The sequence below is a fragment of the Spodoptera frugiperda genome, chromosome 8 (genome assembly GCF_023101765.2).
Source record: "Spodoptera frugiperda isolate SF20-4 chromosome 8, AGI-APGP_CSIRO_Sfru_2.0, whole genome shotgun sequence".
NCBI lineage: Eukaryota > Metazoa > Arthropoda > Insecta > Lepidoptera > Noctuidae > Spodoptera > Spodoptera frugiperda.
The window spans coordinates 8,637,903-8,654,773 of NC_064219.1; the positions used below are offsets into that span (position 1 = coordinate 8,637,903).

A 16,871-nucleotide genomic window follows, 5' to 3' on the forward strand; every position below is an offset into this window, starting at 1 on the left:
GTTTTCGAGACATTTTGTATTTAAGTCTTTGACTGCCAATTGAAAACTGTTGAAGGCAAATTCTCTGCTAACATCGGTCACCGGTGACCACCGTTCGGTGTGTTAAATATACAAAGGATCTTACCAGACATCAATCTGGTGCGTTCAGTTTTAGTATTATGGTTTCCAAAAGATCTTTTTGGTCATGCCAGAAATAAAACAACCGTGAAACGAGTAATAAAATATGATTTATTAAAGCTTAACTAGCATAAATAAATAAAAAGAGGTTGATAATAAAAAGCATACACTAATCGGCAAATGAAAGGTTTAACAAATTGTTCGCTATTATACAATTTTGACACACTAAACAACGATTTTATACAAAAATTTACAATCGACTTATGCTAGACGTCCAAATTTTGCTATAATTATATCAATAAATTGGTATTTATTGGAAAATCACATTCATAACTCAATGGATTACATTATAACATGTTAAACTTTTTTTATAAGATATTTATTTATTCAGGGGTTCCTAAATTGTGCCATAGCTCTCTATTCCTTTATCTAAAAGATAAAGAAGATTTTCAACAGAGGGAGAAGTTATAAACCATCCTACATTTAAAATATAAAGTCAAGCATAAGCATATGTTCACACGGCAAGCGTTAAGCGCGCGTCTCGTTAACAACTACGCGCGCTTACAACTACCTAAATGCATTTTATCCAGGCGTTTGGGGCATGTGAACGAAATGTCACATGTATAGTAGTAGTATGTATGTATGTATGTAGTTGTCACGCGTTATCAATGCTTGCCATGTAAACATAGGCTAACTGGCTACATTTTAAGAACCCCAATAATATACACAAGACTAGAAACTCTTTATTACATATTTTAAAATATATATTACAAGGCCAGAAGGATATACACTTATTATATTAAATGTAACTTACATTCATTTGTTGTTCACATTTTAGAGAAGAAAGTTTTCAATTTTGAAGCGATCACTTACTGTTTATTTTATTGAATAAAAGTTGGATAATGACAACTTATATTAGCACCAGTAATTACAGTAAAACATAATATTCGTGTGTTGTGTAATCTACAAAATATTTTCCATCGTTTACTGAATTTAGAACCAAATAAATAACTTTACCTATTCAAAAGAACTAAAAAAAAACTTCTGAAAATAAAACTGTTTCGCTAAAATATTAACTGCGAAACATTTGAAAATTAATAAAGAAATAAAAAGTAGATACTTCAGAAATGTAGTTAGATAAAGTAAACATTTTTTTCTTTTTATTATGCAACAATATATAGCATGAATGAGACGGCATTCACAATATTTAAAAATATCTGCAACCTACTTTAGATTCGATATTGAATATATTTTAAAAGCTAGTTCCCCACGGTGCTCGTACGAATAATCACGCAAATTCGTCAAACAAGATTGAACTCTATTGCATTCTGCTTACAACAACTTATTAAATCTTGGTTGATTAGCAAATTTGATCTTTATACGCCTATAATTACAGTGTAAAATCATTATTAAAATATGCATACTCGTCTATATCTCACACCGTGGAAAATCATGTTAAGTTGCTATGTTTCTGGAACTACTGAGAACTTTCGTACTTAAACTAACCGCGGAGGGCGCTAGTGTAGAATAAGTCTACCATTAATTGAAAAAGCACTTCTATAAAAATATATGCAATCTTCACTTAAATGACCGAGAGGTGATATGATTAATTAAATAAAAAAAATGTCAGGTCAAATTGAAATACCTTTAAAAAATTGGCTTTAGGACTTTCAGGATTGAGGAGACTTTATTCGACAGTGGCGCCACCTCCTGAGTGCAAAAACGATAGATCCCATTAGTTCTATTGTCAAATATTCGTTAATAGGACGTCAATTCTTTAGTCAGAAGTTGAACATTATACTTTATAGCTGCTACCGCTAGTCTATTGGAAGTATCATTAGCTATCACAAGGCACTGATATCGTAAACTTTAACCGCAATAATTAAGATACACTATACTCGTATTTTCCAAATGTTTTTTTATGAAATGTTTATTCTAGATGCCAATTTGAAGTAGAACAGAACCTAAGATGCTATGCACATACAGTGTTTGGACTCTTTAGTATGAACGCAGCGTGCGCAGTCAGTAGGCTGCGCGACGTTGCCGCGTCTGCGCACGCTGCTCGTGATGAAGAGTCCCTCTGTGACTCGAAACTAGTAGAGATTTCTCCATTAATTTACGCTAGTAAACCGTTATGTTGAGTTAATCTAGTACGTCATATGTTAGCAAACATTCTGTAATGCTGTCCAAATTAAGCGTTAATGTAACAATCACAAGGTTAAAAAATGCAAACTAATAAAATGTCCATCTCTTACATAAGATTATAAAAATCAGCATTGTTTTCTTTAACATTGGCATCAAGAACAAAACTATCAATTCTATCGAACAACTCTATTTGGCATAACATACATAATGAAAGTCTGAACCACAGACTTTTAAATGGACCGCCATACTTAGTCTGCATATCATGATACAAGTATATTACAAACAGTCCTTAACTTTTTTAAATGTATAAACGACAACATACCAAACAAAACAATTTAAAACTCGTTGACTCATATTTATACGAAGTTAAAAATGTAGACTTTTATGAAATTTCCCAAAGTTATTTTCTCCTACCTGCCACCAACAGGCTGAATACATGAATTAGTGTTAATTATCTGTGCTCGATCTGTCACTTATGACATTGACAACGTCAATATGAAACGTTTTGGCGGCAATTTTGTAACACTCCTTTTTGCACGAAGAATCAAGAGAATTAATTGAAATGTAGAACTTTTTAAACCGATTTTGGATGCTACTAAACGATAATTACTTTATATTTTCATATTTAGGACTGTATAGTTATAATTTGTTCATATTTATTATATTTTGTGACAGAAATAACTAATATTTACATTATATAACATGATATAGTACATAGACTATAATATAACACTGTAGTCGATGGCAAAGGATAACAGTACTGAGTACCTCTACCATGAGTTTGAAGCAATAGTATTTGTCGATAGTCGCTAGCGACGACGTAAATTTTTTGTATGGCAAATTTTACAACGCCTCTACCGGTCACCTGTGGAACTAAAATTTGCCATACAAAAAAATGTACGTCGTCGCTAGCGACTATCGACAAATACTATTGCTTCAAACTCATGGTAGAGGTACAGATGGTCTTTACAACATTGTCACGACTAAATAGACATCAAATATAGACTATAAACAGGATATACATATAGAGTAGTTAACACGATACATGGATAGGACATTTTCATTACAAACTATCTATAAAATTTTCTATCAATTACTCTGATTATACACATTTACACATCAATAAAAGCAGTAACATACAAACGGTTTAAACATGTACACTCTTTAAACTATACAAATTATAACTTACACTATATTTACCGCTAAGTTATTTATGTTATTTATTTATTTTTACATACAAATTAAGCTCAACAACACGTACATATGTATTTAGTGCCTCACGAGTTATTTATATAGTTCATTTATACACTATGTATAACGGGTATAGGGACGTTTTATAGGTACTCGATAACATGTGGTCAAAAATCATCTGTAAATTAATGTAACTAAAGATCAGATTCGTTTGTCGTCTAGTGACTACAAAATAGAATACATTTATCTCCACCTTTATTATTCTTGCGGGTGTCATAAGAGTTTACTAATAAACTACACATTTAAGGTACGCGTCCACAGGCCCGCATCGTACGCAACGGACGCACCGCACACAACGGATTTTAGTTTGTCTTGTATAGAAACTCATACAACTGCGTCCACTGATCCGCATCGTACGGACTGCATCATCAGCAATGCCTACATGCGATGCGTACTGATGACGTCATACGGAATGCGTACGTTCCGTGCGATGTGTATGATGCGGCCCTTTTTTTGTTTTTATGGGACAAGCCCGCCACAACCTCCCACACCGCTGCAACTCCTGTAAGCCAGGATCTACAGTAGATACAACCATGAAAACACCGGAACATTGAAGTCCGGCGCGTCCCAGGGACATGAATGACTGTCTTGGATCCCGCAACGAAATAAATCAGAAGATATTATTAGAGGAGAAGAAAAGAAAACGATAGTTTCCATTTCCCTCGGTGAATTTAATGCAGGAGACAGAATGACTTAAGCCTAAAGACACAAATGATGATGCGGCCCTGCGAACGCTTACCTTTAATAGATATTTAAATCGCAAATTAAAATCTGTTAGACCTCTTTACAACATTGACCACATGTTTTCAAGCCCCAGTAGCTACAATATAATATTATCGATATACATAATTATTATTACAATAAAACGTTATATTATTATGTATCATAGTTATATATCACGTTGAGACGATGAGTCGCGTGAGGCTGAGATTTCTTATTCATATTTTTACTACAAGTATATTAAATTAACATATACTTTGTTTATTATGTGAAAGAAAGTTTAGATTTTTTATATGGAATAGGGCGAGAAATGAGCATACAGATCACCTGATGGTAACCAATCGGTGCTACCTATGGACACCCGCAACATCGGAGGAGTTACAAGTGCGTTGCCGACTTTTTGGGGCTTGTGGATATGGAGATTTTTGTATAATTACGACTTACAAGTGTAGCATTTCGTTTTCTTAATAATAATTACTAGTTTTTTTGTATACACTAGTGTTATGTATGACACCTGATGGGCTAGTGAAGAATAAATATTTTTATTTTTTCTTTTTCATACTTGATCTTTGATCCTTTGCTTCAATGTAATAAAATTATACATTTCGTGTATCATGATTACGTAGTTAAAATAACACTTGATTATAATGCATATCAGCATGAAAAATATAAAAAAAAACTTTAATTCTGGGATTCAAATTAAGTAGAGTAGCTCAATGTTACTAGGAGGGCAGACCCCAAATGAAATGGTATGTGTACAATTAAATGAAGAGAAAGATATTTAACTATTAACTAAAACTTGTATATAAATTTTCATATAATATAACCAATGTAACCGCAATGCGTCCCAAAATCTAGATCATTTGCTATCGACACTGATTTTCATATCAATTCTTATTTATGTAGGTTATATTATATTATCAGTTCGCGTATATAAACACTTTTACCTACATATTTCATTAATTACACTCATTGACGCGCATAATTAATATATGATAGTAAACAGGTCATCATATCAGATTACCCAACTACGTCAAAAGTGGTATATTATGAGTTTCCTAAAGTGCAATGAATATTGGATGATTATACTATAATGATTTTATAGTCAGGATTGAGAAGCCTACACTGCACTGCGATAGAAAAGCGTTTATTGTCAGTATTTTAAGAAATTGTAGATGGATTTTAAACCAATTTTCTGTAGGTATAACAAAACCGAAGCTATTTTACTCGCACTACGATGTAGGCCAAAGATAATAAAAAGTCTTTACAGATTCATAAAAATCCTGACTAAACCATATAGCTGTTTGGTTATTAAAGATTTTATTTAAATTATGCACAATAATATTAAGAATATAATAATCTAATATCACTTAGTGCCCTCACGACTCACCGACTGTACTTGAGTGTTCAGTGCGACTGCGATCTGCGACACGATCGCGCGACACGATCGCGCGACGCGACCGCTGCCGTGACCGTCGACGACCGACCGCTGTGGCGTCAGCACAGCGCAGGCTCATCGCGTTCATTGTAACCGCGCATACCTGGAACAGTTAACATTACCTAATAAACATACTGTAAATCAATGCCTAGCCTTCCTGTACTAAAGTCTAGTATCGCCTTGCAAAGCTATATAACTACCACTAGAGACTATTCCTTAGCCGAAAAATGGTGACAATTAATTTGGCTCTCTTTAAAAATTATATACAATTCAATTTACTACAACAATAACTACTGTCACTGTACTTCAGTACTTTATTTTCTTACTTGTATGTATACCAAATAATTTGGCTGACTGTACATAATAAGTTCTTTTAACTACATTATACCGTGGCATAGTAGAATTAACCATACGGTAACACCTAAGGATACAACTACACTGTCGACCTTTGGAGGAAGTGGAAAGCTAATGAATATGGAACCTGGTACGGGAATTATTCCCAAACGTTCCGATAAAATTAATCTCATTATTCATTCGCGAAAAAGAAAGAAAGAAATAAAAAAGAATTGTGCAGCCGATCTATAGGTAGCAACGCGCGTACAACTACAAACATTACTGATGCATTTAGATGACTATTTAATTGATATAACTAGACTGAGACATATTGTATAATATCGATTAAATCATTAGTCATTAATTAATGATAAGATAATTGCACTCAATATAGTATATGTGAGAGCTGATTAACGATAGAAGAAATATACAACTTATAGTTGGAACCGATATCTATATTATGATAATTAATTTACTATCTGTAAATATTTTCAGAGAAATTACTATCCAAAACTACAGGAAAAAATTGCAAAACAAATATTTTTAAGGGCGCAAACACCACAACGATCTGGTCATGAAGCGAAACGAAGCAAGTACAAAGAGGTCTGTCAAATACTATGCTGAAACCGCATCAAAATCGGTCAAACTGAGAACTTTTCTGAACTCGATAAATAAATCGAGAAGTTATATTACAACAATCAATTTACACCTAATAATTGACTGAACGATCACGATCACTAACCAGCTATCATTGACACTTATCTTTGACGCATCATCGAAATATATCTCAGTGTTATAAAGTGAGATAACAATATAACAGCCGAGCCATAAACGCGTCTTATGTCGTAATTAAAAATGTTATAACGGGTGTATGTCACGCGCAACTGACTCATACTAATTATATGGATACATATTGTTCTATGCCTCGTTGGTCGAGTGGTTCCCGGGCCGGACGAAGTATTATTGGGCTTTTTTCGGTTTTTCGAAAATTTCTCAGTGGTAGCACGGAGTCAGGAAATGTGTCCGGTACATGGCAATAGGCTCACCACCTAATATGGGACTTACAACAACTGAAATAGTGAAATATGGGTGTACATTGGCATTATGTGCCATACCATGAACCTCTGCCTACCCCTTCGGGGATTAAAGGCGTGAAGTTATGAGCAACATATTGTTCTATATAATTCTCGATATCGGCTTGTTTAGCAAGACTGTATCTGGATGATTCTTCAAAAAAAAACAATAGTTAACAGCGACAATATCCTCAACTAAAATTTAACAATTCAGCAGAGTGAAACACAAAATTTGATTTCAATACATTACGCTTTGACACTGTTCTCAACCAATCCAATAAAAATAAGGATGATAATAAGGTACCACGATGCTTAATAACGCGGGAGAATAATGATTTGTTAAATTAAAGTTAAAGTTTTTTGAAGAAACACCTAACTGGTGGTCGACTGGTCCACCGTAGGCCGCATCATCACTTACCATCAGGTGAGATAGCGGCCAAACGTCGACCCATTAAATGTAAAAAAAAAAACGACCGAAAATGAAACTACGTAGACAAGTAATTATTATTATCATCGCCTATCTCCTTTTGACCCCAAAGACTAAGATAATATACAACGCCAAAAATGACATGATGCTGGCATACTTAGACCTGGACAAGTCAGACAGTACGGGACCCATATTGGTTTGTTAGTGTCACACTGGTCGTGAATATGAGCCACGGTGTAACTTGAAACTAAGAGAGCTTTTCTAGAATAGTTCACGCCAATAAGCCTCAAAGGAAACAGCACTTTTCATGCCCTCTAATAGATTGAGGGTCCTTTAAATATAACTTTTAATACTAAGTAATATTAACACACAATTGGATCTTAGTATTCTTTATCAGTCAACGTCTTACATTCATATAACCAATTAGCACTCTAGTACGTAAACATGTAAACACACAACGGTAATGAGACCTATCATTTACAAGACAATTTATCACCTTAGAAGTCATTAACCTCAATGATATTGGAACTAGATACGAATCAAGTGAAAATATCGAAAACCGCAACGGCTACAGAAAGAATGGTACACTCAATAGAATTGGTACCATAAAAATATGCATTACCAATCTAGAAGTTTAGGATCTAAGAGCAACCGCAACTGACGTCATAGAGACTGGAATTGCAATAAAAACAACATACAGACAGACTATTCAACATAAATGTTAACACAACATTTGGAACGTAAAACTGATGGGCAGCGAATGAACTATGTCAATGGAAACATAACATTCAATATAACTTTTCTGAAACACCAGCTATTTTGAGAAGAACGAGAATTCAGCATTGATATTTGAGCTGTTTGCAATAAAATCTTGCATCTGAATGTTTGAAGAGATACATCATGGATGAGCTTTGAAGTCGGAGCTGTACCAGAACTGCGTGTTTGCACTATTCGGTTAGTATTTAAAGAAGTTTTATATGCAATGTTAGCTAAAAGTATGTAGGTATAATAGGTGGTACTATTAGCTTATTTGTTTAAATTGATGAGGTTTATGCACTCGTATTTATTAAAGAAAGAAAAGCCAAATAAAATTCGACAGCATCTACGTTTCAGTAACACATACCTGCGCTGCCTCGGCCGCTACAATTGGAAGAGGTCATCATGAGTGCGCTCCAGACGCCTGAGGGAGGTATCCACCCGCCTACCCTGGGTGAGACCCACCGGCGGCGGAGGCAACGGAGGCGGTATCACTTCATTGTACGAAGTAGACGCACCCATGGACGCAGACTGCCGGAGTCGCGCCGTCGGCCGGTGGCGGACGAAACCATCCTCCAGGTCTTTCACGAATCTGGAAATTAGCACGACGTAAATTAGACACGTAACAAATGACATGAAAATTGGTTACCAAATGGGAACCATTTAGCAGCTGCAATTGGCAAAAATACTTCCAATTTGAGACGTATTTACGAATTCGCTGTAACAACAGTCTCAAGATAATAGTCATTATTTAAAAAGAACAGCAACAATTAACAGCGTCCGCTGCCCACGTCTGTTATTTACACAAAACTTCTCAGTATCGCTTTGAGCTGAAAAATTAACTTTTATTGCTCTTTAATCCAAACATAACTGTCATCATCGTTCCAATTACTCATGATGTTAAAAGGGGAAAATATTTTTGCTCATAATCCGGAGCTGCAACAAAACAGGAATTCGGAAATGACGTAAAGTCGGCAGTTGCAGTCATGCCCCAGTATTTGTTATACGCGGACACTGGCAGCAGGCCAGGGCAAGGCTGCGCGATAAATCTGCGAACACCCTGAATCGATAGCGGCTTAGTATTCACATTACATTCCTTGAAATGGAAATTGTATTTCCCGGGGACAGCTTTTATCCCATTGTGTCCATTTCCCAATTGGAGGCGTTCTATGTTAGCTTCGGTAAATCGATACTACGTAACTCATTATCTGCACAAACCAAATATTTAATGCCTTTTTATTTTAATCTGAACTAAAACTTTAGTTATGCAAACACTAGAAGCATCGTGAGTCAGAAATTGGAATCCCAGTAACGTTAAAGTTAATATAGCATTATCACACCACTGACATAGGATACCACTTGCAAGATAACCAAGGCCCGGTCACGGGACTACCACTAAACAACCCACATAGGCACATACAAAGAATCTTATTTTTAGAACCACTCGGCGGAATAAACCCGACTGCACAATTGACACTCACGACTTCCTACTAAAGTTCAAAGCAAACTAAGTTCTATCACAGGCGAGAACGGTTCAGTTTTCCATGATGTGTTTGGTGCGAATGTGAAGGGCACGCCTGTTGGTTTTAGTTATTAGTTTTTGTTGTAAGAGCATTGATAGCGGTTGTAGTGTGTGAGCAATAACAGCTGAAAATGTATGGATTTCGCAATATAGCGTGTTAGTTCCCAAACTCCATAGTAGACAATGGCATGGCCCACTAATAGCAAAGGTTCTATAGAAACCATCGAACATGAAGGTCACAAATAATAATATGAGGTTACTATTGTCGTGACAAATCGTCCCACAATTTAGACAGTCCTTGACATTGTCACGCTTTACTAGAGCTGGTGTAACACAATTATCGGTTTAATTATATAATTATTATTTAAAAAAGAAAACCTTGAGACTGCAAAGTAATTAAATATCTAGACAATTGAAATATCTAATTTATTGTCAACTAGACAATATATTATTAGGAGCAGCATTTGGGTAATTTCAACGAACAAATGTGAAATAATAACCATAATTCCCACAGGAGAGGATTGCTATAACAATATTTCACATAGCGTGACTTTCAGAAGTCACCTACATACATTATCGTCTCATCGTTTCCCACCACTGCTCAAGGAGGGTGGTGAAGCGAAAGAATCTCCATAAAACATCCACAGAGTGATTGCAATCAACCAATAATGTCTAATAACGATTTTCTCGGAAATGCCTGATAGAAGCACACCGCTCTCGTAATTATCTTCATTATCATTATCAATTACTGTCTGTACATGATATTTAATAATTAACTATATTCTAATCTTATGATCAGATGTATAAATGTATATTAATCATACTAACTGGCTTTACCTTCATAAACCTACACAACGGAGTTTAATTTTAATATCTTGTAGGTGTGGAATACCATTCTAATATATAATATAAATAATAAAATAAAATGTGTAAATAGATTGCATATTATGGAACCTGAACTAGGTACAAGCGTGTGTTTCAGGTCTAGTCTACAAGGTGTGTTATGCGAGATCCTCTAGAAACTCAAAAATTGCATTAAGGTACAAAGTTCTCTTTTATCACTTTTAACTGACTAGACTAAACACTTCTCCTACAAAGTAACACCTATTTGCAAATATTCCATGAAGTTTTTTAAAAGAGGACTTCTCAGGAACAACGCAAATCCCTGCCCATAAACTGTAGCAGATACTTAGATAATTGTGTACCTAATTAGAAGAGAGTACATATACACATTAACGGCTAATAAAACAGCAACATGACCTTTACGATGACGCAATCCCCGAAGGGGTAGACAAAGGTACACAAAGAAATTATAGCTAACGCCCACATTTTCACTGAGCAAGCTTTAGGTATCTACTTTGTAGAGAGTCGAAACTTTTCCAATATAGTCTCGGTACGGTGGCGTGCCAATACTACTGAAAAGTACTATCTCCACATTTATTTTGTATGCAGGTAAAATTAAGGATTGATTCAGTACAGTGTTTCGCTACTGAACCGGCTAATGGCTATAAAAGATGTGGCATTTTTTTATGGAATAGGGGGCAAACGAGCAGACGGGTCATCTGATGGTAAGCGAGCAGCGCCGCCCATGGACACCCGCAACACCAGAGGAGCCATTAAAAAAATTAAAAATATTATGCTCAGGTCTTTTAAAAAGAGTAATTGGGCCTCCGGTAACCTCACTCACACAAATTAAGCGTTGTTTCACGGCAGTTTTCTGTGACGCCGTAATATCACTCCAATCGGGTCATGTGTCGAAGCATGGCTCTCCCACAATTAGTTAGCCTATATGTGATGTGATACAAAAGACTCCGCAATATCATCCGAATAACGTCAAGGACATCATGAAAGACGACAAATTAATCTCAATTGCGGCTAAGAAGATGGTAATAGCTATGGTATTAACAGACCATTAAACTAATGAGAGGTTTGGTTCCCCAAAAACAGTTGAGTAAAGTAAAAACAAAACATAATTGTGCATGTCGGTCAATGATCTAGTGAGTATCAACAGTCAGCCGGTGTTATGAAAATATTTGCTCCCCAAACTTTGCTTTTCGTTATCATAAGCTATAGCTTAGCTGCACATAATATAACTATCTCTCAGGGATTGTGTGATGCCACGTTTTTATTAGGACTAAGTGACTAGACCGAAATAAATTTGTCTAAACAAGATTAGTCTGTCTAGAACTTGCAATATCACCTCACATATATACAGCCCCGTAGATGGCTAGTAGTTATTAACAATTTTAGTGTAAAAAAGTAGACTATGACAACGTAAGTTCTTATAAAATAGCCATACACTCATACATTTACTTACAACTAATACTTAGTAACGATTTTGTATCGAAAACAATTGCTAATCGCATTGGGTTAAATAGTAATCATTAACCCTTTGTATGCGGAACGCAAATCCGCGTTTTTAGACAATGTGTTTTCTATTGTGTATTTGTGTAATTAAATAACAGGTGAAATGACTCTGAGTACGGCGATAAGACTCAATTCCAAAACTAACCTAATTGGTAAAATGCCAGAAGGACAAAGCGATATAAATATAAAATAATATACAAAGTAATCATACCTCCCTAAGGAGAAACATTTTAATAAATCCAGACGAGAAGATTCTCAAGATTAACTACATAACATTCCTAGTAACTGACATCGTATGACGTCATGAGATGAAATAAATTGGGTCAATTTTCTTCGAAACGCTACTACGTGGGTTCTGACATTCAGTAGCAGTCCTGTCAACTATAAGTCACATTGCCTGTAGCAGACGATTACGTTGACATAGTCTATCGATCTTCTATTCGCTGCTAATCTATGTAGCAACTTTCTAAGAAAGGACATCGGGCGTTTTTTACCCGATTTTTTAAAAGTCGCGAACATAAACCGAAACATTTTTACATGAAAGTGTTTGCAATCATATTTAATATTGTGTAGTTATTTTGATTCACAATAATGGGAAAATGGAAATAATTAGTAAAATGAAAATGATATTTTAAGTTGACTATTTTTCCTAATTACTAAACCGCTCAGTAAGTTAAAATATCACTCCGTGGTATTTTTGTAAACCCAATCAGACTAAATCCGTCAAGTTGATGTGCATGTTTCGTTCTCACTCTCGCCCATAGTCCTAAAACTGGTATACATATGTTGCGCTCGCGCAGGTAGCTAGCTTATCTTACTACATCGCAGTCCTTCGTCATCATCATCGCAGTCCTTCGCCAAAAGTTAAGAGAAAAATATGTTGTTTTAATTATTTTTGATTCCCTTTTTCCTCTTCAATTATTGCCCAAAAACATTTATAAATATTTTTTAAATGTCCAATTTCTCCTTATTGCCACGACCCACAGATATGGGAACTATACCATTGTGAACTAGATTTAATTGCCTATCCACCGTACCTAATTTTATTTTTGTTCGCCGTAGGTAAGTGTCCCATACAAAAATGCCCGATGTTCTTTGTCGACCGAAATCGAGGGTTTTTGATATCCCAAAAATTGTTTGCCTGGAAAACCTATTGACCTGTAGTAATTTGTATGAAGTTTATAATATTTTACTCATCATAAAATGTTCTAAAGACGTTTTCTTTTACAAATATTACATTTAGTTTGTACCAGATTCAGTCAGACGGTCAATATACCACAAGGACCAATTGCTATCTACCCTCCAATCTACATACAACATACTTAGTTACACATCATAAATACCTATATATTTTTATTTGAACTAAATACAGAGTCTATTTAAAAACGAAACGATAAAAATCCTATAACTCCAACGTGTTGAGAGTTAAAATATAATTTCATGTTTACGTTACAGCTCAGTTGAAATCACAAATCGTAAATTAGAGACTAATTAATCAAATTTTTATTGGAGTAAATGTCACAACATCCTTTGGTACTACAAATACCGCAATCTATTTGCAAGTTTCCCTCTTGAACATATTGAGAGAATATTTGTGGCCCAAATATCCAACATCATATTTATCAATAGTTAAGAATGTTTCTAGTGGTCTATTATCATTCATCATCATCAGCTCACACCCTGTCTATATACCAATTTTCATCAAAATCCGTTCGGTACTTTCAGTGTGATTGACGGACAAACATCCAAACAAATTTTCACATTTATAATATTATGTGAGGTGTGGTAGTGGACACAAATGGAGCATTCAGAAATGCAATTTTTGACATTGAATAACATGACATAAAAGAAACATAAGTATGTCTTCTTTTAGGTCTTTTCAAACAAAGTTAGATAAGGATTTGGCCGCACATACAATCTTTCCATATTAATACAAAGTCTGTCTGCAATTATATCACTTATGTACTTGAAACACTTGTAGATATTAACTACAAGTTATTACGACTTGATAACCCTATCACCTAGAACGACCTTTATAACTGAAAATACAATATTTTTGATACGCACAAAGTAAGGAGTAGTTCACACAAGCCGGCCCCGCTTTTCTACAATCCACATTCAGCCGATTATCGACTGTTGGTATTTACACTAAGTGGGTACATACATTAAAGATCGATAGCTACGTTCGCAGCTAATGTGAAATAGCTCTAAGACTAAGAATGAGTTTTCATTGAGACGCGGAAGAGGCGTGAAAACGACAGGCGTATTTACTTATAAAAAAAATGTATTTCCAAGAGTTTTGTTACCATTTTCACTTTTTACAATTCACCACATTCTCGATTTTCAGAACAGATATTAATTCGTACCGAAAGACCAGAATGGAAGCCTTTCGAAGTCTTCAAAATGACACTCACGTGACCTAATTGCCCTTTAAGTATAATCGTACACCAACTCCGCTCATCTCCCCAATATAAACTCAGCCTAATATTTAGCTACAAGGCGTGTCTCGAAGCTCATATCCCATGAGTCTCTACACAGTATATACTAATAATGATAGATAACAACACGACCGCTGCGCGATAAGGCCATTGACTCGGTAAACTACCAACAACTAATATCAACTCAATATTATTTATTCACTCACTGTTATTTAGCTGTTTAGTGACGACAGGGAACAGTGAGTAAAGTTGTCGAAGTTTTCTTCAGTCCTCTGAAGAAAACTAAACGAAAACGAGGATCCTTCCTCTGACCAGGCGAGCTGATCGTGTTTGGCGAGGTTTCTGCCCAAAAGTTGTTCATTAGGATTTTCTATTCCATGTTTATTTGCATGTAAATATTACACGTGTCGTATCGTATGAAAGACAATTTAATGAACTTTAAAATTAGTTAGTTAAATGTTTTTAAATGAGTTATAGAGGGTTCAATAAAATGAAAAAAAACGCTAGTGGTGCCGTTTCTTTTTTTGTAGTGTTGATAAATCTGGCCACAACTCACTTTCTGCCAGAACGGCAAAGCGAAGATGTGGCCGAAGATGGAGCACACAGACTTAGAAAGTACCTATTCACTCTGACCTTGAAAAGACTCGGATGATGACTTCTTTGCTCCCAGGTGTATATTTGAGACTTTAATAAACTGAATGCTTGAATAAAAATCTTCAATAACAATATCTGAAGCAATATCTTTGGAACGAGTCCGTGTTTTATGTTTCGACATAGAATTTTACAATAATATTCCGTGTATTGTATATGAAATCTGTAATGAGAGTACGATAGTTACAAAAGTAGATTCGTGTTAATGACGTCGTTATAAACTTTCATTTCTAAGGAAACAATATAAAAGTTTACATTGAAATATTAAAAGTATATGAATATTTTTCTTTCAGACTGACTACTAGAACTTTGCCCAATGCTTGTGAATAGCTAAATCCCTATAGGTTACTATAATATCAGCCAGAAGACGTCCATTACTGAACATAGATCTCCCACATTTTCCAAATCGGCCAATTGGAAGCAACCTGCATCCTACAACTAGGCTATTCTGTAATTATCAATTCGAAACATTCAAAGTGAACTCGATCGCATTCTCGCCCGTTATTGGTCGAAATTATTATCACAAGTTCACAACCAATGACATGGTGGACGGCGATCGAGTTGACTTCGAATGTTTCAAATTGACAATTACAGAATAGCCTAGCAGCTCCCGGCCTCCTTTATCAGGTCATCTGTTCAGCTTTTGGTTTAAATATAAGATCTAAATGTATATTATAATATTATAATCAAACCAACAGCATAACTAGATTAAAAGTAGGTAGGGAAGATAGGCCCAATAAAGTTTGTATGTACATAAAATTCCTTGAAGAAGGATATCCTAGGCAACTGTCTAAATAACTGAAGATATCACGTCATAACATTGATCCATCTACCATGCCTAGTTCAGTTTCTATTTGCGCAAATTCAAACACGTCAAACACTATATAAACAGTATTGAAAGCTATTGGAATCACACAAATACAAATATGTAGTTACATAGCAGTATTATTATAAGGATAAGGTTGCTTCTCCATACCTACATAAAAAATATTTTGTTTACCAGGTTATATTTTCCCATAAAAAATCGGATTAGTGATAATGCCGTCAGGTAAATAAAGTAACTCATAAAGGGTATGACCCTATTTATACCCTTTAATACGTATTTACTTATAAAATTGCTATAAAATATTCAATCTTTAAAAATAAATCACTGGTATGTTTATACATAAGCACATAACTTCGGAACGACTGCATTGAATTGGATTATTCTAACATGTATCAAATACATCGGAAATGTCTAAAATGTCTGCACACATGTGAAGTATTTACTTCATTATTAACTAGCAGTTATTTGCGATTTCGTCCGCGCAGATTTTGGTTTAGTATTTACCAAGGAATATTTTACGGCTGTAACAAATGTCATCAGAATCGATCCAGTACCTAAGTTACAATATTTATTGTTGTTGTGTATTTTACACAATTTGAATCAAATATTTAACTTTCGTCAAGTTCCCGCAGTACACCAATGTATCCCAACGTCTAGAGTACTACAGAATTATGTCCATTAATTTAGGTATGCTAGTTTTAATACTGCAATTAGCAACGGCGACTTATTACGTTGGCAATGGTCTAACTAATTTACCGTGACCATTTTAAATTCTGTATATGTAGTTATTTCTGGTAATTTCAAACG

General features: G+C 35.0%; 1 protein-coding gene across 2 annotated transcripts in view; it reads right to left on the minus strand.

Annotated features, from left to right (window-relative positions):
* Positions 1-207: 207 nt before the first annotated feature.
* Positions 208-16,871, minus strand: part of LOC118275456 (lysM and putative peptidoglycan-binding domain-containing protein 2) — a 28,547-nt gene continuing 11,883 nt past the window's right edge. The window contains exons 3-4 of one of the 2 annotated variants that reach the window (XM_035593422.2): positions 8,779-8,852; positions 208-5,774 (exon numbers count right to left, since the gene is read on the minus strand). In XM_035593422.2, coding sequence (XP_035449315.1) covers positions 5,731-5,774; positions 8,779-8,852 — 118 coding nt within the window. In that variant the 3' untranslated portion in view covers positions 208-5,730. Of the gene's footprint in view, positions 5,775-8,627; positions 8,853-16,871 lie in introns of both variants that reach the window. The other variant, XM_035593421.2, reaches the window with a different exon arrangement.